Below are 24,389 nucleotides of genomic sequence, written 5' to 3' on the forward strand. Positions count from 1 at the left end.
TGGTGGCACAGCACAGATTCCCATGGCACAGCACAGATTCTGGTGGCACAGCACAGGTTTTGGTGGCACAGCACAGATTTGGGTGGCACAGCACAGGTTTTGTGGCACAGCACAGCACAGCCCGGCACTGCTGGACATGCTATGGTGTAGCACAGCACGGTGTGATGCGGCACAGCACGGCCCGGCACGCTCCGTCCCCTCACTGCAGGGCTGATATCAGTTCCATGAGAGCAGACATTGTCCTGCTCACATCTCCCGGCTGCACCCCACGACGTCCCAGTCCCCCATTGACCTAATTCTGAAACCCAGGGCAGGATGGGCGGGAGGGGGACAAATTAGGACAGGGATCGACCACCCACGGTCGCACCATGACATAATATGGCTCCGTCCTTCCCCTCCGCTGCCTAACGAGTGCCCCAGTGGTAATTAAAGCACCAACGGGAGCTCGGCTGGGACCCACAGCCTCGCCACGTCCCGTTGCTGCCTGGGTGCCACAGAATCGTCGGCCCCATGGTGTTTGGGGATGGGACTGCAGCACCTCCGTGTGCAGGGAGCTGATGCACCTCTGGAGCTGCTCGGCTGCAGGGAGGACCTCGAGGGCAACAGCCAGCCCACCTCTGGCCAAAGGATGGAGGAACCTTCAGGGAAGGGCAGCGCTGGGGTTCCTTGGACACGGTGAGTTTGGAGAGGGCTTTGCACGGGATGGGATCCGGATCTCCCTTCACTCGGTGCCACATCCAACAGCACCCATGGGTGGCGATGGTCCCGGCGCTCGGCCTCACGCACACCCAGGCTCTGCTCTCCTGTCTCCTTCCCCCCCTTCAAACCGACGTCCTTCCCATCCCACCCAGGGGCAACCGTGGGGGGCCGGCACAGCTCCCCCCAAACCCGCTGTGCCCCCCATCACCCCCTCTACCCCCCGTCTCCTCCCCACCCCCTCATCTTGACCTCATCCTGCTCACATTCGCAGCCCAAGCGTTGGCTGTGAAAGGTGCCTTCATGCTGAATTTGGGCGCTGCGCAGCGTTAGCAGCTCTCACGCCGCACTCCCCGGCCCTCCTTTTCTTTCGCTCTCTTTCCCACACTTTCCCCCGCTCATTGTGCTCCCGCTGCTTTTTTTCTTCTCCTATTCAACCCAAATTAGTCACGAGCAGCCCCCGGCTCGGAGAGGAAAAATAAATTAGGTGGTGTTTGAAACGCAGAGCCATCGGAACGGTTCTCCCCTGCGCCCAGGAGGGGAAGGCCGCAGGGTGGAGGATGAGGAGCCGCTCTGCGGGTGGGTCCGTGGGCTGGGGCCACGAGGGGAGCACAGCCCTGAAGGGGAGGGGGTGACGGGGAGGGGGTGATGGGGAGAAGGCAACAGGGAGGAGGCAATGGGAGGAGGGGGACGCAGCCCCAGGGTGAGGGAAGGAGCAGGGCGCAGGGCTGGGGGTTGCCCCACATCCCACTCTGCCTCTGGAAGGGGAAGCACCGGGAGCCCTGGGCTCGGTCCTCAGCTGGAGAAGGGACAGGAGATGAGACCGCAGGTGCTGAGGCTCAGCTTTTCCTGAGCGCCACTGGAGATGTGCGGCACGGAGCAGCCCGACCTTCCTCCCCATCCCGAGGGCTCAGGATCCGACCACCTCCAGCCCGCGGCTCCCGGAGCAGCAGCAGCGCTGTGACGTTCAACCCATCCCAGCAGCAGCTGAAAGGCAGCAAAAACAGCCACGAAGCTTCAGGTAATGAAAGCATCCGTCCTTCCCCATCGGCTCCCCTGGGGCCCACAAGGAGCGCTGGCAGCACCGTGAGGGAGCCACCAGCCACCCCAGGAGCTGTGGGGCCACAGAGGGACGGGTGACAGCGGGGCCAAAGCTGCAGGGCGTGCAGTTGTCCCCGAGGCCGTCAGCCCTGCGCCGTGCCAGGGCTCCATCTGCTGCGGCCCTGGCCCTGAGCTGCTCCATACATCAAAGTGACAGAGCCTGGGCTTTTGCCTTGGAGGAGCACTTTTTATTATGAAACCGAGAATGAAATGCAGCGTTCGCCCTGGCGCACTACAAAACGTTCCAAGCGAAGAACCGGCAAGAAGGAGCACGAGGCGAATAGAAAATACGTCTTACAAAATCCCACATACAAAAAAAACCAACCATTAATAACAGTAATCCGAGTACGGTTATTACACGAAACCAGGAAAGCGTGGGGCAGCGTCGGTTCGTTTGGACATCGCTCACCCCACAGAGGCCGGAGCCGTGGGTCACAGCCGCCCTGCGGGGTGGGGATGGACGTCACAGGTGTTGCTCAGAGCTGCGGACGGCGCTGTGGAATGGGAGCAGTTTGAGGAGTCTGGTATGAAACTGTAGACACGTATTGCTTACTGAGCACCGAGCGCGGCCTCTGGAAAGCTCCGCGTGTGCGCGTCCGCGGGACCCGAAGGAACCGAGCGAGGGTGGCGTCACCAGCTTTGTGATGAAAGAAATACAAACCCCGCACCTTCAGCGGGCCGCCAGGCAGCACGAGGACTTCAGGCATGGGACGGAGCTGCGCTGAGTGCAGCAGGAGCGGATTGCTGCGGGGAGCAGGGCGGCAGGCAGAGCTCACGGTTGGCCCGGCTCCCTTTGGAGCAGAGGCGCCTCTGCAGCGCCGAGCTGGGCAGCAGCCGGTTCCGAAGCACAGGGGGGGCAACGTGAAGCCCAGAGCCCACGGCTGGGAGGAGCAGCTGTGTTTCAGGAGAGAAACGCGCTGCCGACCTGAAGGAAGGGCTGTGCAGGACCTAAAGGAGCCACGGCAATGGGCTCCGTTTGCGAACGCACGGCTACTTTTTGCTCCTCGTTTTAGGACACCGATCTTGATTTAAGGTTAATTGGCAATTCTGGCTGTGACAGTTCCCATTAGCTTCACCCCGCTGAGGCAGGCAGCGAGAGCTGCTCTGCCTGCTGCATTCTCCCATCCTTAAAACCAAGGAGGAGAGAGGACCCAGGGGTGGGACAGCAGCTCCTTGCCGAGCAGCAAATGTGAACTTCCACTCCAGAAGGGCAACCAGCGAGGGCTCCGTGAGCCCAGCAGCGCACAGGAAGGGCAGCAGCTCCCAGCTCAGGGCTCCGGGCCGACAAAACGCAGTGACAACAGCTCCTTCTTTTTGCCCTACTTGTTCTTTTTGTCTTAAAACTTAGCGAGTCGAAAGAGTTAAGTAACGCAATCGTACAACTAGGGGGGGTTCCCTACCTACGCAACGCTAAAACCCGAGGAACAGAGGTGAGAGGAAGTGGGGAAGAGGGAAGGATTCACGCACTCCGGATGCACGCTGCCAAGGGAGCAGCTGGAAGGGGCCGGCATCAGACGATCCCGAAGCGCTCTGCTCTTTTCCTCTTCTTTGCCTGCAAGAAATGAAGCAGACGTGAGAGAATTCAGGGCCGAGAGGAGCAAACCTCGCGTAATCTGATGGAGAATTTGCTGAGGATTTGCCATCCCATCTCCAGCACGGCGGCTCCAGCTCCTTCCAGAGCGCAGCGACGCAGAGCCAGCCTGAAGGAAAAGGCTCTGAAGGTTTTCTTCTGCCCCCCCCCCGGCACAAAGAGCCCCAAATCCAGGAGCAGAAATATACAGTGCCTGACATACAGTGCTGCTGGAGTCACCGCATTGTGCTGGCAAGGCGCTACAAAGGAGCTGAGCCGGGAACAATGAGTACTTCAGAGGCCTCGAAACCCTTCCAGGCAGTGGGGAGGTGGGAAATGTAAAAGGGCAAAGGGTTAACACTCTGCTATTCATGGAAAAGGTGAGAGGGACACACTAAAATGCATTAAATATACTATTGCGTCTCTCGGATCTGCCTTTAAGCTGCTCCACGAGAGGCGTATAAATCTTAATTTTTAGCAGGATAAATAGCCCCGGGGCAACAGAAGCCCTAATCAAGAATCTCCAGGGGAAAGGTGCATTTGAGTGCACACAATACGGCTCAAAAGCCCTTTTTGTTCCAGGCACAATCTCAGAGTGACCTAACGGAAAAGCAGGGACTCCCTCAGCCCTCGCCGTGGGCCTCGCTCTCCCATGCTTGGGGTTGCAAATAACCCCCCCCCCCCCCCGTGCTCCACCTGAACGCTGCAGTCCCTTCTGGGCAGCTCCAGTCCCTGTGTGGGGACCCATCTGGTTACAGCAGCTCACCCTGCGTTGCTTTGCTCGTTAGTTAACGAGCGGCTCTCCCCAGCCCAAAGGGTCCCTTTGTCCGTAGGTGGGTGCCGTGGATGCAGTTTGGGGCCCCGCAGCTGCACCGACCCCACATCGAGCCAGGAGCTGCACAATGTGCACCAAGAGTGGGACGAATCCAGGGCACAAAAACAGAGGAAAAAGGACAGGAGTGCCCCGAGGAGGTGACGGATTTAAAAGATGGGTCAGATACACAGAGGACCGAAGCGTCGAGGGGCGGAGAGGGAGGAAAGCTGGAAACAGGGTCAGCACCGCAACCTTCATTACGTTACGGGGTCTGCGGGGATTTGCTCCTGCAGGCCTGGAACGCAGCGCCCAAAGGGAAGCAGAAGGTTCAGGGGCAGCCAGGACAAGGAACTGCGGAGCACGAGGAAGGGGAGAGCACAGATCTGGTCCATGCAGGCACGGAACGAGGCTGCAGTGCTGACGGCCGTGGGGCTGACAGGGCAGCGGTTCAGTGGGAGCCCAATGGCAGCAGAGGGGTCCCCACGGCTGCCATTGGGCCTTGGCCTCTTGGGCCTCTTGGGCCTTTACCTCTGTGTCCTCTGTGGCTCCAGCCCCGGCTGAACTCGTCACGATGCCAAACCGCTCCTTCCTCTTCTTCAGTTTCTCGTCTTCTTCGCTCTGGCACAGAGAATGGAGCAGATTTAATCCCGGGGACAAAGCCCTGGGGGTTCGTTTGGTGGCAAAGCACATCCCCCCTCCCCTCACCCATCACCAGGAGCTGCAGCAGGCGAGGCCACCCCCTGCGACACGCTGAATTTCCAGCAAACCCCTGCAGACATTTCCCAGAGCCCTCAGCTCTCCGTTTCTCAGCATTCTCCAGCAAAAACCGGAGGCTTTTTTACCTCTGCTGCCATCATCCACGCTGATGTCCTGATCACAGCTAATAGCCAAAGCCATCATTGCCTGTAAAAGCCTCAGAGCATCCATTTTCTGTGGATTTATTCCTGGCTCCGGCTGTTTTCGTGCCTCTTTCAGCCCATTTCTCCAGGCTGCCTAATTGCTTTGCAGCGCTGCTACAATTTCCCCTATCATTAAGGGCACTTCGCAGCTCTCAGCCCCCCCCGGCTGCATCCCACTGCTGCAGGTGACGCCGTGGCAGAACGAAACCCACAAGGGCACCGTTTCTAAACAGCATCTTTACAAAGAAGAGCCCGCTCCCAATCCCAGCTCCCCCCCCCCACTCATCCACAGGGTCAAAACCAGCTCCCCAAAGCCATTCCCACCACAGAGCCAAGGGCCGCAGCTTTAACGGGGCTGCCGGACTGCGTGGGGTTTCTTTCTTTTTTTGGGAAGCCCACCACAACCCCCCCTGCTTCCAGCACTGCCCCGCAGGGAAAGCAGTGTGCAACCATCGTCCTAAATCAACACGGCCCTAATGATCCGGCTCACTTGACCCCGTAGCACAACAGTGTCAGATGCAAACACACGTACAATAAACTTCACTCCATCTCTGGCTTCTCGCTGACAGGTTTTGATTCATGGGGTGCTGAAACCCAGCCGAGGAAAATTACCTCTATCAAAACGCTGCTATCTCCGTATCTATCAACCCCTGGCAGTGCCCCCAGGCCGCGCTCCGGCGTGCAAATGGGTGCACCAGCATCTGTGGGGAAAGCTGACCTTTCTGGCAGGGTGTCAGATTTATTTTCTAACCTCTCTATTCCTCGCCTCCGTCCCTCTGCACTCAGTTATTTTGTAGTTTGTCTACAATAAGAGGTGGGGGGGGGGGAGGAAGAGGAGGAGAGCTTGAGCCAAGGACAAAGCGAACGGCTGTGCTGAGCCCTGGTGAAGAGGAAGGAAGGGAGAACCCAAATATCTGCGCTGTGCTCAGTGCTGTGTCCATCCTGAGCCCTGGGTCTCATTGCAGACCCCCAGGCTGGAAGCGGTGAGCACAGAGATGGGGGCTGCAGAGCTCCAGGATGGACCTTAGCACTGCTAAGCCCAGGCTCGGTGCTCGTCGTTACACTCCTTGTTCCCAAAAAGCTGGAAGGAAATGCTTGAAAACGGGCTCGCTTCTCTCCTGGGAGAATCACAGCCCCTGCTGCTGGAAGACTTAAAGCCAAAAGGCATTAATTAATGGTTACCATGGCACAGGGAGCAGCTCTGGCACTCGCTGCTGCCCTGTGGATGGAGCAGATCGCCGGGCAGGGAGCACAGCTGGATACCTGCAATGGGAGCTGGAGCTGCCAGCAGCGGCCCAGCAGAGGTGCAGTGGGATTCGTGGGGATGCTCAGCTCCAATCTTCTCCAACACCCGAATCTCAGCAGAGGGGAAACCCTCCCAGGGTCCCCGCTGCCCACGGCCACAGCTCAGCACCCAGGCTGCAGGCACGTGGATGAGCAGCAGCAGCTCCACGTGTGTGCTTTGAGATGAAGCTCATTGCGGGTGAGGAGCAACGAAGCCTGGCTCTGGGGACAACACGCAGGAGGTGCTCCACGTGTCCAACTTCCTCTCCTCGAGGCCACAGCGCCTCTTCCTCAACAGATTAAAAGCATCCCGGGGAGGAAACGGTTCTGAACCTTCAGGTGAAGCCCAGAGAATCCTCACCATAAATGGGGAAGGGGAGCCGCGAGGCTCCATGAGGACAGCGCGGGCCCTTCTGCTCACCCTCCTGCATCCCACAGCAGCATGACGGATGGGGGGGATGAAAAGCAGAGCCCCGGGGCATTCAGGCGACGGTAGATTAATGATGACACGGCCTTGACCTCCAAAAGGTAAAGGTTATGAAACACTCAAGGGTAACTGGGCTTCCAATTTCATACCCAGAGGGTGAATGACAGCAACCGATGGTTTTATTCCCAGCAACACTCCAACCCGGGGATGTGCAGCTGTCGCCCGGCACCTTTTTGAGATTTGTTTCTATGTATGCATTTCTCCTGCTTGTTTCTCTGCGCAGGCTCCATCCTGCAGGAGCCACGTGGGGCAGGAAGGTGTGGGACCCCCACTGCAGCCCACAGGACAACCCGGGGTCCTAAGCACCATCCGGGCTCAGTGCAGAATCCACCTCCAGCTCCACACGGTGCAGCTCAGTTGGCTGGGCAGAGCCTTCCCCTCTCCAAAGAGTCCACTTGGATCAGGAACACACAGCAAAAGCCCTTATCGATGTCCTTACACCCCAACAAGAGGAGCCCTGATGTCACTGGTACACAGGGATGGCTCCTAAAAAGCACAGCTCGGACACAGCCACTCCAATGACACGGACTGAAGCACCTCAGTGCACATCAGCAGCGTTAAACACAGCTTTGCCCCACGGAAAGCAGATCCAGCACGGCTCCAAAGCGTCCCCCCCTCTACACCTCACCTCCATGCATCCCACAGCCACACCTGGCCGATCACAGGGCTGCTCTGCACGCCCTCCGCTGCCTTCCCTGGAAGGAACTGATCCACACAGGCACTTGAAGTGGAGGGAAAGCTTTGCCTGCCGCCCTCACTCCACCTGCAAACAGCTTTCTGGAGCTTCCCGGGACAGATTTAGGGCTGAAAGAGCTCTGTTAATAGGAGGTGGAAGAATTAAAGAGCTTCAGCTGTTGCAGACGTTGTGCCCAAAGCGGTTCCCCACCAGAGAGGCACACAATGTATCAATGAACGAGAGCGGCACGGATCAACGCCTGCTGTTCTGATGGACCGACGCTCAGCGCCTTCGTCTCTTCCAGCTTCACACAGGGAAAGATGCAACCGCAGCGCCGTGCTGTGACCCCAGCACGGGTGGGGAGGGCAGAACAGAGATTCTCCCACGTCAGAACGCCGCGGTCTCACAGCCACAGCTTTATGCTCAGCCCCAAACAGGAGCAGCGGGGGAGGAGGGCTGAAAAGTCGCAGGCAAGTGCTAAGAGAGCACCTGCAGTTGAGTTGAAAAGCATTCTTTGGACGTCAGAGGTGGGGCTGACGTGGCAGGAATGCGGCTCAGGTGCAGCAGGAGGCAGAAGGCCCTGGGAGCGCTGCTCCATCTCTTGGCTCTCACTCCATGGCATCTCCAGCTGCTTGCAGATGCTCTCCCGTTACGAAGCTGGCTTGCTTGGGGCAGGAAGGCTTTGACACTGGGGCTGACAGTGGGAGCAGAGGCAGCGCTGACATCGCCTGGCACCGTCCAGGTTTCAACCCCCCCCCCAAACAGTCCAGCTGTTATTAAAAAGGAGCAATCGGGCGATGCCTGAGCACCATTTGAATTGCACATTAGCCCCAGATTAAAAAAAAAAAAAGAGAAGAAAAAGAAAAAAAAGAAAATCTCTTCTATTCAAAGGCAACAGGCACAAAAACGGCAACGCACCGCTGCTGTGTTAACCCTTCCCTGCACACCACGGGGCAGCAGGATGCTGACAGCCACATCCCCAGCCCAGGGGATGCTCCTGGATCCATGTCAGTGCCTTACAGCTGCAGGGAGCCTCTCCAAAAGGAGAGGAATGCTCCCACAGAAAGGTTATGCAGTCGGCTACACGTGTGCCCAAGGGTGGGCAGAGGGATGGTAACCAGAGAGTGGCACTTCTGGCCCTCAGGGAGCTGATTCTGGTCCTTTTGCAGGCTTTACAGGCCTGGGCAGCCAGGTGCATGCTCACCAACCCCAGGGGTGAAAGGTTCTATAGGAATAAGTGAAATATGGGTTTGGAGAGAGACCAAGGGCATCGCGGCGGGGACACAGAGCAGCCCCACTTTACCCTGAGCCCCTCTTTACCCTGAGCCCCATTTTACCTGAGCCCCATTTTACCTGAGCCCCACTTTACCGTGAGCCCCTCTTTGCCCTGAGCCCCATTTTACCCTGAGCCCCTCTTTACCCTGAGCCCCTCTTTGCCCTGAGCCCCTCTTTGCCCTGAGCCCCTCTTTACCCTGAGCCCCTCTTTGCCCTGAGCCCCATTTTACCTGAGCCCCACTTTACCCTGAGCCCCTCTTTGCCCTGAGCCCCTCTTTGCCCTTAGCCCCACCTTGCCCTGAGCCCACTGCTGGCTCCAGGAGCAGAGCACACAGCTGAAGCTGTGCTGCATGGAGAGGTGAGGATGGAGCACTGCAGAGACGTTCGGTGTCCCAGGGTTGGATTTGGGGCGCTCAGCCACCCTACGGGAATGGCACTGAGCACCCAGAGCACCCCAAGCCTACAGCAGGGTCATCTCCCTCTGCAAAGTGCCAGGAAAACAAACTGCAGAGGTTTGAGCACAGCTGAGCAGTGGGAACACACAGCCTTCACCCAGAGGAACCCGCAGGATGCTCAGCACCTCCACACGCTACAAAGTCTCCGGACCTCTTTCAAGCAGAAGAGATAAAAGGCAGGGGCTGAAGGCCCTCCAGAAGTACCTCATGTTTGATCTTTTATGGTCACTTAATTTGGTTTCTCCGTTGCTGCTAAAAGCTGGAGGTGCTCAGAGAGTCCAGGGGGAATCCGGAGAAAGAGCAGCTGCTCTGCAAAGATTTGGCTCCAGCAGATCCCCAAAATCCGCTCCAGCCGTGCCCCAAAACACAGCAGCGGCCCAGAAGCTCCACTCACACCTCCACAACTCCATAGAAACACCCCAACTTTTATGCCCTGAAACAACAGCAGCTCAGGACGAGGTGCACCAGCCCCTAAGCAACCTGCAGCTCAGCTCCAAGCACTGCTCAGAAGCACCCAGCCTGCTCAGTGCCTGCACCCATGCTGCAAAGCAGGGAACCATCAGCTCTGCTGTGACCGGAGAGCGTCTGCAAACAAGTCAGCTCAATCAGTGAGACCAGGGATGCCTTTTAGTGCACCGACTGCTTGCATACACCCACATTTCTCTGCTGCTCCTACAAGTGTCACATCCCCACCGAAAGCCACCGAGGGTCAGTGCTGCAGCTCCACTGAGAAGGAGCTGCCCAAGTGATCCTAATTAAACGGATTAAACGCGAAGGAGGGGATCCTCAGCAAAACCTCCCCGAGTTGAATTCAGCACAAACATTCCTCAGGGCCCTCCTTCTCCCCCTCTGCGCACAGCACGGGGCGCTGGGGTTGCTTTTACTTTTGTCCTCTGCAGCCCAGAGGGGTTCAGGGCAATGTGACTTTGCTCCTCTTGCTGAGCTCCCAGCGCATTCGGAGGGCCGGGAGCGGAGCGGTGCTGCCATTCTTCCCGGGCTGCTCCTCCAAATTCCTGCAGCCAAATGGTTCAAGAGCCACTGAATGGCACACATAATGACATCATTGATTGAACCATAATAGAAGGGGAAAGGGGGGGTGGGGAAAAGATGTATTTGTGTTACAGACAAAAGCTAAGTTCTGTTTCACAGCAGGGACCAATGAAGAACCAGATGACTGGACAGAGTGAGGTCAGAGAGTCCCCCCCAGCATTGTCTTCCCTTGGAGCGAGCCCTTCGCCACTCCCTAAAGGTTTGTTAGGGACGCAAATCCTTTTCAGACAGCACCGGGGATAAATACGGGATCAGGAGTCCTGCTGACCCCTCGCAGCTCTCTCGTCATTTGTTTTTAAAAATGACATCGTGGCTGTGTGTCAGTGCGAGCAAAGGGCCGGGGGGGAGCTGAGAAAGGGGTAATTGCAAACACCAAATTACTGCCGAGTCGGCAGAAGACGGAGGTGAGGGCAGCTGGGTGCTGTGCTTGGTGGGTTTGGGCTTTCACAACAGCTCTTCCCTCAGAGCAGGGGTTGGGGAATGGTCCTGCAGGGCCACGGGGAGCTGGGGGGGCACCGCTGCCAAAACCATGCTCCTATGGGGAGTCGAGCAAAGGGCGTCTCTGAGGGCTGCGTTATCGTCCTGCTTGGGGCAAGGGCAGAGAAAACAGCACGTGGTGCTGTGTGAGCACTGAGGAGATAACAAACCACAGAGCTATCAGCTGTGCAAGGGCACGAGATGTTCCGCTGGGAGCAAGCAACCCAAATCTCCACTAAAAGGCAACAGGAGAGCACACAGGCCCTGCAACAGGCTGGGGAAATGCTGGGCGTGCAAAGGCTCCGAGGAGCCACACAGCCCCACTCAGCACCCAGCTCTGCCCCTTCCCACAGCACTGCGCCTTCAGGACTTCACTCAGAGATGGTGAAGCTCTGGAACAGGTTGCACAAGGAGGCTGCGGATGCCCCAGACCTGGAGGCACTCAAGGCCAGGCAGGACGTGGCTCTGGGCAGCCTGGTTGCTGACCCTGCGCATAGCAGGGGGTTGGAACTCAATGATCTTCGGGGTCCTTTTCAACACAGGCCATTCTATGATTCTATGGCTCGGCCACGCGTGCTCCTGTGGCACCAGGAATTGAGCACCACCCAACACAAGGGCAGCACCACCTCTGTCTGATGCATGGGGAAGCCAGCAAGAACACTGCACAACGCTGCTCTGCAGAGCCAGGAGCTCCAGGATTCAGATGTCTGACAGATAAGGAATAAAACCAAGAGCAGAACAGGACACAGAGTGCAACAGAACGGAGGCAGCAGAACACTGGGAGCTGTGGGGAGGCACGGGGCAGCTCAGCACAGCCCCACGGGCACAGCCAACCTGGAACTGCCCCTCTATTTCTCCCACCTGGAAAGCATTGCTGGTAGCTTCCCACCACACACCTGAGTGTCACACCTTCATCTCACTACTTCCTATTAGCCTGAGCCATTCACCAAAACAGGAGCAACGCACGATGATCCGTGAGGCTCCTCCCAAACCTGTTCTGTGTTCTGTGACCTCTAGCTCAATAGCACTGCACCGTGCTTCTTCCTTCTAGCAACAAACCCACTGTGTTATTATTTTCTCCCCTGCGTACCAGCTTGGTGTTATTGGAAATCCACAGGGGAATACGCCTTCTAGGAAAGAAGAGAGCTTCCTTCTCTTGCACAATGCCACAGGCTGGACCACAGGGCCCAGGGGCTGGAAGCCACAATGCACCCCTGCTCCCGGGGGGGGTTATTGCACTGCCTTGGCCAGAGGTCACTGTGCCAGCAGAGAAGGCGCCACAGCCTCTCCTGGGGAAACGGTTGCTTCGTCTTTAAAATAAAAACCCACAGAAGGACCAAAAATAAAGTCTGCCCCATCTCTGCGTTCGCCTCTCCATCTCAGATCTTACTTCCCCCCGGATCACAGCCTAGGGGAAGCGTCCTTTGGGTCTGCACTGCAGGCTCTGCTCAGCCCCCCGTCCTGCAGCCACATCCTCAGCGCGGCTCAGCTGCGGGACTTGGAGGCAGGAAGGGGCTGCACACCCACCGGCAGCACCAGGAGCGCGCAGCCCACGCCAGGACGCACAGCCTCCCCCCAGGGCACCCCAGGAGGGGGCAGGGGCCGCGCAGCACCCTCGCACCACGACGCCCCCGGCCGCCAGCACTATTCTTCACCTTGTCACTTCCCATTATCTTAGCCCGGCAGGCCGCATTCAGCTGCTCTGCTCGGGGTGACATCGCCGTGCAGGGCCGGGGGGGAAGCAGAGGCAGTGAGATCAGCACGGTGAGGGCACGCGGTGCTGCACGCAGCCAAAGCCCCCCAGCAGCCTGGGAACCTTCCAAGGCTCCCCATCAATCCTCACATGGAAGTTGCCAGCGTTTACCTGCAGAAGCACGGCAGCTGGGATGACCCCGCGCCGCTCCGTCCCTCGAAGACCGAAGCTTCCCTTCCTATCTACACCCTTCCCAGCCACTTGGTCAGCACAAGCGATGCCAAAAGGCACCGAACACCTCGGAGCCATCTGCTCCAGAAGCATTCCTGCAGTTTGCAGGGGCTGCTGTCAGCCTGCAGCACGCTCCTTGCGAGGGCCGTTGCGTTGCACTGGGACAGTTCTGACTTTGCTCGCACACGTTCTGGCTGCATTCTTTTATTCTGACCTAGTTTCTGCTTCCTGCTGAAAAGTTTTTCTAACGTGCAAATGCATGCAATGTGTTTTAGTTCTTTAAAAAGTGAAACGAAGGCAATTTTCAACCCTCCCCTCCCCCCCCTCTAAATGCAGCTGCCTTAGTTACGACTGGTCCAGCTCAGAGGGAGAGAGAAAACCCTCTGAAAATTACCTAAAGTAGCTCTTAAGATGCCCCAGATGCATTCAGAAGTGGAAGAGAAGTGCCTGGGTTCCAACCCAGGGAAGCAGGCTCTGCATCCCAGCGCAGAAGACGCAGAGCAGAGCAACACAGAGCCCGCAGCAGCCAGAAATAGAGAAGTGTGGGGAGAGGAAATTACAGAGGGGTAGATGTGCCCCCTCAGGCCGAGCGGGAGAGACAGCAAGACTCATTTCTCGAGGACAAACCGACCGCAGGAATCAGTCGCGCTGCTCAGAGCTGCCGGCGCACGGCACCACGGACTGCGCTGGCCCTGGTGTCAACCAGAAGCAATCCTCCTCTCCCACCGATCCCTTTCCTCTCTGCCAACATCAGCACTTCTCCCCACCGCCTCCTCCCTGCTTCCCCGGCGGTTGTTTCTCCTCCAGAGGTTGGCAGGGGTTGTTTGGAAAGATGGCAGGCAGAAAAAACTCTCCAGGAAAAGGATTCCTCTCCTCAGCACGTTACCGCAAAGCTCGCTGGAAGCCAAACAATTCAGCCAACTGTTTTCTCTCCCTCTCTCATTTCAGTATTTTGTATACACACAACTTTCCCTGCTCTCCTGCCCCCTGCTCTCCCCCATCCCCACGCCAACGTCAGGCAGCAGCAGGCCAGCTCTCCTCGGCTAATAGCAGGCAGCGCACACAGCGGTTCTCAGCTGCCGCATGAGAAATAAGCTCTCATTAACGAGAATTAAAGCAGTGTTAACCTACAGCCGTGACTGATGGACGCATTAAAACGTTAACTCTTCCCAGCCATCGTCTTGCTGCTGCTCACAGCCCGGTGTTGCTGCACTCCAGCAGCAAAATGGAAGGCTAACAGCTCTGCCAACGCAAGTGAAGTTCCCCAAGGGGGTCCGTAGCCAATAAGGGCGCTGCTGAGGGCAGCCCTCAGCACAGAACCCCCCGTCCTACCCAAAAAGTCACCCAGGGACGGTGAGAATGGGGCTGGCAGTGCACATCCCCCCCGGGATCCTTTGTTCCCTGCAGCCCAGGGATGCCCTCCGGACTCCCAACGACCCCCCCAGCCTCACCTCCCCGCGCCCGGCCTCGAACAGAGGAGGGTTAATCAGCTAATTGCTTTGCGAGGCAGTTTGAGACCTCGGCGTCAAGGAGGAGATAGAAAAGCCAATTATTTTGGTCATCTGTTCGGATCCAGGAAGGTATTTGATAATGTCACACAAAGGTGGCAAACAGAGCTTTTATGCTCTCCCGGGGGCTCTCGCGATCCATTTGGTGCCAGCGCTTCCTCAGCGGGAGACTTATGAGACTATTTTATACATAAAGAGCAAAGCATCCCCTCGGAGAGATGCTTCTGAACCACGGCCGCAGCGTGGGCAACCCCCTCTGCAGCATCCAACCCTGCATATAAAACACGAAGCTCCACATCCCTCCCCTGGGGAGCGGAGCCGAGCGGCACAGGGAGCAGCTGCCGCAGAGAGGGAACATTTACAAGTGTGGGGGGTTAAGTACAGCTAACAGGAGTCAAGGGATGGGAGCCGTGGGTCAGAAGAGCGTGCGCTTTAACAGGAGGCCTCGGAGGGGAGAGGCAGTGCTACGGGGAGATAAACGCTTGCTTGATTTATTTTAGAAATTAATTTGATGGCCCTGCGCTGCCTTGAGACAAATGAGCACCTGCCTCTCCTGCTCCCATGCAGCCCAGCTCCCTGCCCTGCTCCAGCGCCGCGCTCTCGCTTCCCCCTTTGGGCAGAGAGGAAGAGGATTTTCAACTTGAAAGATTTCTACCCCAGAGGGCTAACAGAGGGGGAAGGGGGGGTTCAAAGCTACAGATGAGTTCACAGCCACTAACGCAGCGCTGCATTTGCTCCCTGCTCACAGCGGGGCTGAAATCCCCCCTTAGTTACGATTCTCCCCCTCGCATCCCTACCCCTCCCCAAACCAATTTGAATGGGAAATGAAGTGTGGCTCCGCAGAGACAATGGTTTATTGTAAAGTTGGGGGGGGGTTTTGTTGTTGTTTTTCTTTTGTTGGCTTTTTTTCTTTTTCTTTTTTTTTTTTTTGTGCTGCAACGCAGGGTATAAAAACCTGCCAAGACACATGTAAACATTCGCCACCACCAGGCTCCCCCGTAATGAAAAGCTATAAAGAACACCCAGGTGGGAAGCACAATGCTACCAGCTAATTAAAGTAACCAATAATCTTCCTCCCAGGAATGCGAGTGTGTTCCGCTCAGTGGGAGAAGCCGCTTCTAAGCCCGTGAACTCGACTTCCTGGTGGAGCAAACCCCCCCCCCCCCCCCAAAAATAAATAGGAATAAAAGGACACAGCGCAGCGAGGTGGGCACAAAGGCCGAGTGGGGAAGCTGCAGAGTGAGCCGCTGCGGCCCTGGGCACGGCACTGCCCTGCTGCTGAGCCTCCATCCGTGCAGGAGCAGCTCAGCAGCACACAGAGCTCAGGGAGCCCCCGCTTTGTGCCCTGGGGTTTGGGGTTTTCAGCCCCCGCTGCCCCGCTGTTGAGTTGTGGACACGCAGGCCTGCCCAGAGAAGGCCACGGCCGTAAAACGTTGACAAGGCATATATTCCTCCTGAAAAATGGGAGCTCCTGGTGACAGGGTTAATGATGTTTGAGCAGCCTCTCACCCTGAGCTCCATGTATCCCGGCTTTAATGCACTGCCCTCCTTCCCCCACCCCCAAAGGGACAGGGGAGGGAAGGAGGGAGGGGGGCGGGTGGGGGGGTGCTGGGAAACAGCGACCTCCAATGCCAGATATTTTCTACATCAGTGAATTCCCAGGGCCGGTGGAATAAAGCGGAACGCTCATACATAGAGAAACAGGCAGCAAAAAAGGTCAACTCCATCCCCCCGAGGAGGAGAGGGGCTCATTTCGCAGGGATGAAGGAAGATCAACCTCCCCAAGCTCTTACCCTTTCCAGATCGAGAGGAGAAGTCTCCATGCCAACATCACCCAGCTGTTATCACTGGACAATTCGCTTTCATTCCCCACTATTTCCGAGCAGTGCTGCAGCACCAGGGCTGCTAAAAGCCAGCAGAGGAACGGGGCCGCTTCCATTCAGGAGGCACGCAGGACGCCACTCTCATCTCACTGCATGTTTTATCCTTCCTCCCATTTTACCCAAACGTGCTGCACTCACCTCATCCTGGCTCATCAGGGAATGATCACAGCCACGTGTGTCCCCAGCACGCCCTGCTGCCTGCCCCTCAGCCCCCTGCCCCACACACAAAGCTATCAACGAAACCAGCTGCTACACACAAGGACTGGAGGGCGACCACGCTCAGAAGCTTGGCAGTATTTCTCCAAAGCTTCCAGACCGAATTCATCCCCCTCCAAAATTCACTTCATTTGTACTTCAAAGAGGTACCAGGGAGCTCTTCAGAGAGCTCATTACCTTGCTCTTTACAGACCAGGCTTCTACCCCCAGTCAGAAATGTGCACTTACACAGAAACACCCGAAAACAAACCAAATTACGCAGCCTGCTACACGGCCTCCCTTCCCACGTCCAAACCAGACCAATCACCTTAAAATTCAACACCTCTGTTCACCCGTCACAACTTTCTCCACACCGTATTAAGCCTCACACAAAACAAACAGAGGGAAAGATGAAGGAAACGATGTTGACATGAGTCTCCCGGGGCCCGGAGCCCACACTGCTGCATTAATAACACGACGTAAAAGCTCCAGCAGCGAGGAGGCTTTGAACTGTGTGCTATGAGCCCTGGGCTCCTCCGGAGGTGCAAAGTGTGTCCTGGAGGCCAATGCACCTTACCTTCTTGGAGAGCGAGGAGACATTCAAACCAAACCTCTGAGCCCTTTCCTTTAATTTATCCATGTTTACCTACAAAGACACAGGAAACTGATTTTTAAATCGCCGTCGCTCGCGCCGCAGGGAAAAGGCTCTGCCAGGAGAAACCGTGCGCTGCAGCCCCCAGAATAAAACCCCGGTGCTGCGCTCCCCCAAAACTCAGCCGGTGCTGTTGGGAAGCTGGGCCTGAAGGCAGAACCCAGACGGAGCAGCCCCACACTGCTCACAACAACCAAAGGGCAAACGCCGTGCTGCCTGTCCTCTCCTGAAGGGCCGGCAGATTCAGGCTGCTCCCGTGAGCCTGCTGCACCTGGCAGCTCCCTGCTGGACCCGACAGCGGCCCTGAAGCAGCACGGCCTCCACCACCAGCAAACAAAGCTCCTCGGGCAATCCTGCCAGTGCTCCTGCACTCGTCACTGCTCTCTGCCTGCTGCAGGTTAAGGAGCTGCTGCTGTACCCTCTCTCTTCCAAAACTCATCACATCAGCTGCCATGACCAAGCACAGCACCCAGCCTGCCTGCGATTTTCCTGCCAAACACTGTAGAGGGACGGGAACCTATGAAGTCGATGCAAGCACAACATCCAGGTAGGCAACTTCATCAGCTGCCACTCTACAGATGTTGTTCTTGGACCATTTTGATGGCCCGGTTTACTCCCACAGGCAGGAACTTCTTTGCACAAACGACAAGCCGCATTAAGAGCCTGAGCAGAGGAAATTTAGGAACAAGAAGCATCTCTTACCGTAGGTTTGCTGTCTGCAGAGAGGCCTGAGATGAGAAGAAAACAGAAAACTCCATTAGAGAACAAACATCTGGAACAGTAAATTATCTGAAAAGAGGAGCAGTGAAGTCACAGCACCGCTGGAAGCACGCGCCAGTCTGACCAGCAACTGGTGAAGAACTGCTGCCCCATTTCTCCCAGTTTCTGTATCATTCACTCAAGGGTGTCACCAAATTTCATCCCCAAGTCAGCTTTTCCCACCCGTAAGGTTTTACCCACGCTTTTCATCCCAACTCTACACTTTCTGCTCAGAAACCCTGGGTGTGGACAGACGGTAAAACAAAGACAGCCTCACCAGCGACTTTTTCTTTCCCAGGAATAAATAAATATTTGCAGTAAGGTCACTCCATTAATTGGTTCTGCTTCACCTTCTCACCTTTTGTCGAAACTGTGGCCAAACCAAACCTGCAGAAAGTAAATAGAGCTCAGTGAGACCCAAGCAAACACGAGGTGGGTATCTGACACATCAAGGCTTCAGCAAGCACAACACGAATTCTTCCTCCAAAGGCTTTTCTTAAGCATACCTCAGTCAAACCCATTGAGAGGAGCTGGGAATTACTGGCTAATGGAACCACCACAGAAACTCCTGTGTGCCAACAGCAATTCCTCACTTATTTGCAAGGAGAAAGAGCCACGTGGCAGCAACACAACTGCTGCCTGCGCCAGGTGAGAACGGGGCACTCACCGAGCCGCGCGCGCTGCCTTCTTGCTCTCCAGGCTCACGGGGACGTTGAAGCGCTCGGCCCTCTTCTGCATTCTCTGCAGGTGGGAGAAAAAGAATCCAGAGAAGGAGAGTGAGGACTCGAAGTCTACGGAAAGGAAACGGGAAGAGGCACAGACTGAATGCAGGATGGGCGAACGCCTCCATGCGCACGTGCCTGAGACACGGAGAGGCTTGGGAATGGCAGAAGCACCAAAAAACATCCAAATCCCCTCAAAGGCCGAAAGGAAATATCTCACATTTTCTTGTTACACAAGGGCCCAGAAATGCGTTTGGTGTTTTAGAGGTTAGAGAAACAGATAGGATTTTCAGGGAAACATTTCCTTTGGCCAAAAGCTCAGCGAGGAGCGCAATAAACATCTGCATCAAAACATAAACGTTTGGAACAGATGGAGTAGGAATGGCTCCCCTAACGGTGTCAGCACCGAAGCTGAGAAGTCACTTGAAAGACAGCTCAAAGCACACTTCCTTATCCACGCTCTTTGATGGATATCCAAAAGAAATACATGATAGTGGGCGGCCACACAAAGGCCCTGTTGGATCAACAGCCCAAAAGCAGGCGGTGGCAGCACAGCTCAGGTCACCCCACCAAGAAAGAACCCCCCTGACCTTCCACCAACGAATGAAGTCTTTCAATATTCAGCTATTGCTGAGAACAGGTAAACCAAACCCAGTTAACGTTCAGTTAATCGTATCAGTACCTAAATGCAGACCTTCTCCTGGCAATCCCACGGGTTCTGATGTTTAGAAGCATTAAATGTGTGGCACAGCAACAGCCTCAACAAGAGCAGGCTTGGGGATTGGCAGAGATTGGTTGGGCTTCCCTGCCAGTGATGGATGAAATGGTCCATATTTCCTGCACTATTTCCTACACTGTTTCCTGGAGCAGCCGACCTCTGATAATCCACAGTGCGCCATAGGGAGAAACAGCTCTGTCCTCTTCTAAAAGATCTCAGTGATGCTGAAAGGCACCCAATCCATGCACAGCCTCACAAGAAGTGGCTTTCCTGTGAATTGGCTCTATGGAATTCGAGGGGAAAAAACCCCAAAGGATGAGAGTGTAACGTCAGCAGATCTGTTAATGAGCTCTTTAAGCAGCTACGGCCAAGGGCAGCCCCAAATCACAGGGGAGCATCGATCCTCCACCAGGTACCACATTTCTCTTCATTACTCCTTCAGCTGAGGTCATAATCCTCTGCCTGCGACATGGCCCTGGTTGCTGTGGAAATGATCCTGTCCCAAACAGGAGATTAGAGCTCCAAAGCAGCAGCGAACAGCAGGAAGACAAGAATCATGTTTTCATACTGACTGCTTTCTTACGGAGCATGAGTGGGAAACTAAAATGGGGGGGTTGTGATTAGAGAACCAGAGTGAGATTCCTGAAACTCCAAGTTTCACAAAGCTTTCCCAGAGGAATCAGTGGCTTCTAAGAGTGTTTGTTTGAAGTAAGCCCAGCAAATACAAGTGGCAAAGCTACAGAAGATAAAGATGAGATGATCTGTTAGTGCTTCCCAAACCGATTACTCCCTGAAGGATGAAGGATAACCTCAGCAAAGCTTTGTAGTTTTGTGTTTGAAGCAAGCAGGCTTGCAGCAAGCCCCAAGGGACAGAGATGGGCATCTCTGCACGGAACGCTGCGTGCTCTCAGCAGCAGGAAGGGAAGCACAATTTAGACAGTGAAGTTACAACAGGACAGTGCAAATCCATCAGGCTAAGTCACGTCTGCAATGGAAGGATGCACCAGGAGCAGCTCAGCTCGTCTCTGAGTTGGAAAGATTGCCATAGGGTCAGCTGGCTGGGGACAGATAGAAATGGCAGCGAGGAGGAATGCAGCTCCAGACAGCTGAGAGAAGCACTCCATCAGACCACAGCAAAACGGAACGTGCTGGGGGTCAGCAGGCTGCTAGCTCAGCCCGGTCATTAATAACCAACTAATTAACCAAGCCAAAATAACGGTTTGCAACGGAAACACAGCCTCAGCAACGTACAAAAGAGATTCTGAATGAAGCAACAAGCCAAGCGATAGCTGGGGGATGAGGGTGAAGTTGCAGAAGGAAGCTTACCTCCATCTGTGAGATTTCTGATGTTATTTTCACTACTTTCTTTTCCGTGCTCCTACAGGTGTTGGAAAAGAGAAACAAACATCAGTCAGAATTCCCAACAGCTTCACATCACACCTGAGCAGGAGGCAGACCGGGGCTCCCCTCCTCAACCCCACCCCTGGGGAACCCCAGCCTCAAGTGAGGCTCTGCTCACAAGAGGACAGCAGCCCCAAGCCAGCATCCCTGTTAAAGCAGCAGGCTGAGAGCCCTGATAGTGATGCTGGAGTCTGAAGCCTGTGAAGCTCGCAAGTCAAGTCTGAGGTGTGCAGGGAACCAAAGGAGCTGGTGAAGACGCAGCCACCAGTTCTCCTCCTAGCTCAGCGACTGCCTTCAGCACCCCTGAGCTCCTTTAGTGAAGATGGGAGACAAGCTGAAGGCCCCAGAAGACCACAAACCACAAGATCCACCCTCAGCACTCACATCTGCTCTCCACAAAGGCTTGGAGAGAGAAATGAACCCAGTTTAAGGCACGAGGAACGCCCCGCAATTTCAGTGGGGTGCTGCAGGAGCACACGGGGTGGGTTTAATTCAGCAAGAGACTGTGGATCCGCAACCCAGGAACAATCTCCTGCACATCTTAAAGCTCTTAAGGGCAACATTCAGCTCCTGTTAGCAGCCCAAAGTCTCAACTGCATGCCCTGAGAAGCTTTATTCCTTTATGGCCCTGAAATACAAAGGATCATTCTGTTCTAGTTCATGGGACAGCCCCAGGCAGCTCTCCCCAGGTCAGCAGCAGCGTCCCGGGCTCAGGCTCCATTTCAAACACACACTTCCTGAACAATGTGCAGCTGACAACAGCAGGACCAGTAAAAAGACCGAACAAAAATATAATGGAGTGGGCGTGCTCTAAAGTTTATGCTCAGAAAACAGAGCTCAGGCTGGAGGGGGGGAAAACAAAGGAGGAAGAGACAAAGTTCGGAAGTTCCCAGGCTAAACGAAATAGCATCATCCTCCTCTAAAAAACTCCCATAAAACAGTAGGTCACAGCCAGCCTCATTAAGGTCTCCCATTTAGAAAAACGCGCTGCTTTTGTTCCAGATTCCTGGACAGGTTTCTCATTTTATGCCCTGAAAGGTAGTAATGGTTTAATGACACTTTCACAGGAAGCAATTTGGCTGGGGCCAGGCACGCTCCCCACACTCAGGGCTCTCACACAGCTCCCCCAGCAAAGCCATCAGGCCACAGAACTCCAGCACCCCTTGCTGCAGCCCCTCCAGCCACAGGACGGTCTCACCGAGCCCTGAAAAGAGCCTGCAAGCGTTTGGGGCAGGCAGAGCTCTGCCCTGCCATGCACCTCTCGTGTGACAGCGCTCCCCACGGGTTTTGCTTTGGATTGAGCAGAAAGGATAGTTACACATCAGGCGATTTTACAGGAGGCTCTTCCACTTTGGTGGGTGGCTCCACCGGTTTCTGCTCTTCTTCCTGCAAAGCAACGAGTTGGGAGGAGGTCAGAGAGCTTCCCAGCCAGCTGAGCAGCAGCAAAGCGTCACAGCAAGGGCAGCACCAGGTCTTCTGGGTTCTCGGAGGCAATATGCTGCAGTTCAGCCTGACCATACCCTTAGGTTTCTGAATTTCATGCTACTGCAGCTGCTAAGACCACATGTCACCAAGGAACCCAAGCAGCTGTGCCTCCCCATGCTGCTGTCTCCCACTTGAAGGGCTCCTGTGCTTGAAATCTCCTCTCCTCCCCCCCAGTGGGGTCTGACTGCCCAACAAGGCAAAGCGTGCAGTGAGAAGCAACATTAGGTGCTGACAGCCTTCATCTACCAGCATATGAGCAATCCTATGGACATTAATTGCTTGTTCTCTTTTTTTTCTTCTCTTTTTGACCCCAAAGACTCACCAAAAAGCTTGGCATTGACATGCTTAGGAAATTATCCCAATTGAGACATTCTCAAGCCCGCAAGCAGAACCAGCAAAGAGCATCAGAACCCGACAGTGCTCACGCTCTGTATCTGCTGCTCCTCTGGTAAGGCCCTTTCACTTCTCCCACCAACAACTTCACAGACAACAGGACAAAGCTCCCATACGCTGCACACATCTCTGCAGAGCTGTGTGCTGAGCAGCAGAGCTGTTTTCTGCTGGTGCTTTCAGCACAGACAACTCCTCCAGCCAGGATCTCTGCCCAGAACATAAAGCTTCGGTTTTGAGGCTCACTCCCTCCTGCAGGCCAGCTCAGCCAACATGCAGGGCACCAATTTGGTGTTAGGGCCTCCTTGCTAAGTGCACAGCACGCCCCAACTGACATTTGCTGTTAACAGCAAACACAGAACAACAGCACAACTCCTGAAAAGAGGCAGAATTCCCCCTCCTGAAACAGCAGCCACACACCACGACCACAGACTCTTCCAGAAACTTTGGAGCAGCTCTCCTAGGGAATTGGGTTTGTTTAGCTTGGAGAAGAGAAGGCTGTGGGGAGACCTCATGGTGGCCTTCCAGCACGTGAAGGGAGCAGATAAACAGGAGGGGGAACAGCTGTTTGTGAGGGTGGGTGGTGATGGGACAAGGGGCATGGTTTTAAAGTGAGCCAGGGAGGTTTAGGTTGGATATGAGGAGGAAGTTTTTCACACAGGGTGGTGAGGCACTGGAACAGGTTGCCCAAGGAGGCTGTGGATGCCCCATGCCTGCAGGCATTCAGGGCCAGGCTGGATGTGGCTCTGGGCAGCCTGGGCTGCTGGTTGGTGTCCTGCACACAGCAGGGGGTTGGAACTGATGATCATTGTGGTCCTTTTCAACCCAGGCCATTCTATGATGATTCTATGAAACCCCCACACCACCACACACTCCATGCAAACAGGGCAGCACGGATCCTCCAGCACCAAAGCCGGCCGGTTCAGATCCAACAGCGAAGCTCAGCAGTGCTTCGAACACAGCGGAGCTTCTGCGCTGCCGCGGCTCGCTGCACCGCTCTCTCCATGCCCAACACAGCCACCCAGAGGCCAAACGCCGCCAACGCAACAGCCCGTCCCGCAGCTTTACCTCTATTTCTTCTCCCAGAACATCCTCTTCGTTTGCTTCTTCTTCAGCTAAAGAAGAAAACAACGCATCAATCGCCGACACAAATCACTCAGCGATACTTTCGGCTTCTCGGATCAAGCCTTGCTGATAAAACGGGGAGCTGAGAAGCCACGCCGCAGCAAAGCACTCCCACCAGCACTCCCACACAGCAGCTGAAGCCTGGGGGCTCTCTCAGCACGCAAACTGCCCACGGGGGGTGGGGGGGTGGAAATCCCAGCGCTCTGGGTACCCACCGTGCTCCTCCAGGTAGGCCTGCAGCCTGTTGATCAGATCCTGCTTGTTGCCCTTTGCTTCCAGCCCGCGGGCGAGGCACTCCTGCTTCAGCTCGGCCAACTGCGGGGAAGGAGAGCAGCCCGTCAGCACGCGCGATTCGCTCCCAGGCACAAACACCGCGAGGAACACGAGGTGCGATAACACACCGCAAAGCCACCGCTTGTTCATCCCCTTTGTAAGGAGCTCTTCTGGCTCCTTCCTCCTCCTTCCCCACGCACGGGGCTAGGCGCAGGGTCACCCACCGGCGCCCGCAGACGGGGACCGAAGCCTCGCGAAGGGCACCGGGTCGAGCCGCGGCCGAGCAGAGCGCGGCCCCGCGGCCACAGGGCGGAACCGGAGCGCCTCCAAGGCCCGACCTCCCCCACAGCCCCGTTACCGGCGGCAGCCCCGGGACCTGAGCGCGTTGGGAGCCAAGGCCCAGATACAGCAAAGCCCTCCGGGCGTGGGAAGCGATGCCCGAGCCGCAGGGCTGCCGTTAGGAGCGGAGCAGCCGCCGCTACCTTCAACTTGTGGAGCTCCACGGTCTCCGCCGCCATCTTGTCGCCCCCACAGCCCGCTGCCGGCTCCGCCCCCGCCGGCAGCTCACAG

The 24,389-nt window shown here is 56.0% G+C and overlaps 1 protein-coding gene across 3 annotated transcripts; it reads right to left on the reverse strand.

The window, feature by feature from the left end:
• Positions 1-1,963: 1,963 nt before the first annotated feature.
• LOC122193067 (SAP domain containing ribonucleoprotein) lies at positions 1,964-24,381 on the reverse strand. Of its 3 annotated transcripts, XM_042893778.1 has the most exons (12): positions 24,302-24,381; positions 23,762-23,861; positions 23,490-23,536; positions 21,865-21,932; positions 20,472-20,523; positions 18,373-18,446; positions 18,064-18,092; positions 17,649-17,674; positions 16,872-16,940; positions 4,710-4,799; positions 3,265-3,349; positions 1,964-2,291 (listed from the first exon to the last, which is right to left on the reverse strand). In XM_042893778.1, exons 1-11 carry the CDS (start codon positions 24,335-24,337, stop codon positions 3,308-3,310), a joined length of 633 nt encoding a protein of 210 aa, XP_042749712.1. In that variant the 5' UTR covers positions 24,338-24,381; the 3' UTR covers positions 1,964-2,291; positions 3,265-3,307. The 3 variants fall into 3 exon arrangements, with proteins under 3 accessions (XP_042749712.1, XP_042749711.1, XP_042749713.1); XM_042893777.1 differs by having other exon boundaries at positions 1,964-3,349; XM_042893779.1 differs by lacking the exon at positions 16,872-16,940 and having other exon boundaries at positions 1,964-3,349.
• Between the last annotated feature and the right edge of the window lie 8 nt (positions 24,382-24,389).

Source organism: Lagopus leucura, unplaced genomic scaffold, assembly GCF_019238085.1.
Source record: "Lagopus leucura isolate 7727_CA_CO unplaced genomic scaffold, USGS_WTPT01 229-7_obj-0_obj, whole genome shotgun sequence".
NCBI classification, from domain to species: Eukaryota; Metazoa; Chordata; class Aves; order Galliformes; family Phasianidae; genus Lagopus; species Lagopus leucura.

Bases quoted from the DNA above. Each gene is read 5' to 3' on its own strand.
- LOC122193067 (XM_042893778.1), bottom strand. From the start codon at position 24,337: ATGGCGGCGGAGACCGTGGAGCTCCACAAGTTGAAG. The intron at 21,933-23,489 runs GTAAAGCTGCGG...GTTGCTTTGCAG, and splicing joins TTCTGGGAGAAGAAATAGAG to GAAGAAGAGCAGAAACCGGT. The intron at 18,093-18,372 runs GTGAGTGCCCCG...TACTTTCTGCAG, and splicing joins AAGGCAGCGCGCGCGGCTCG to GTTTGGTTTGGCCACAGTTT.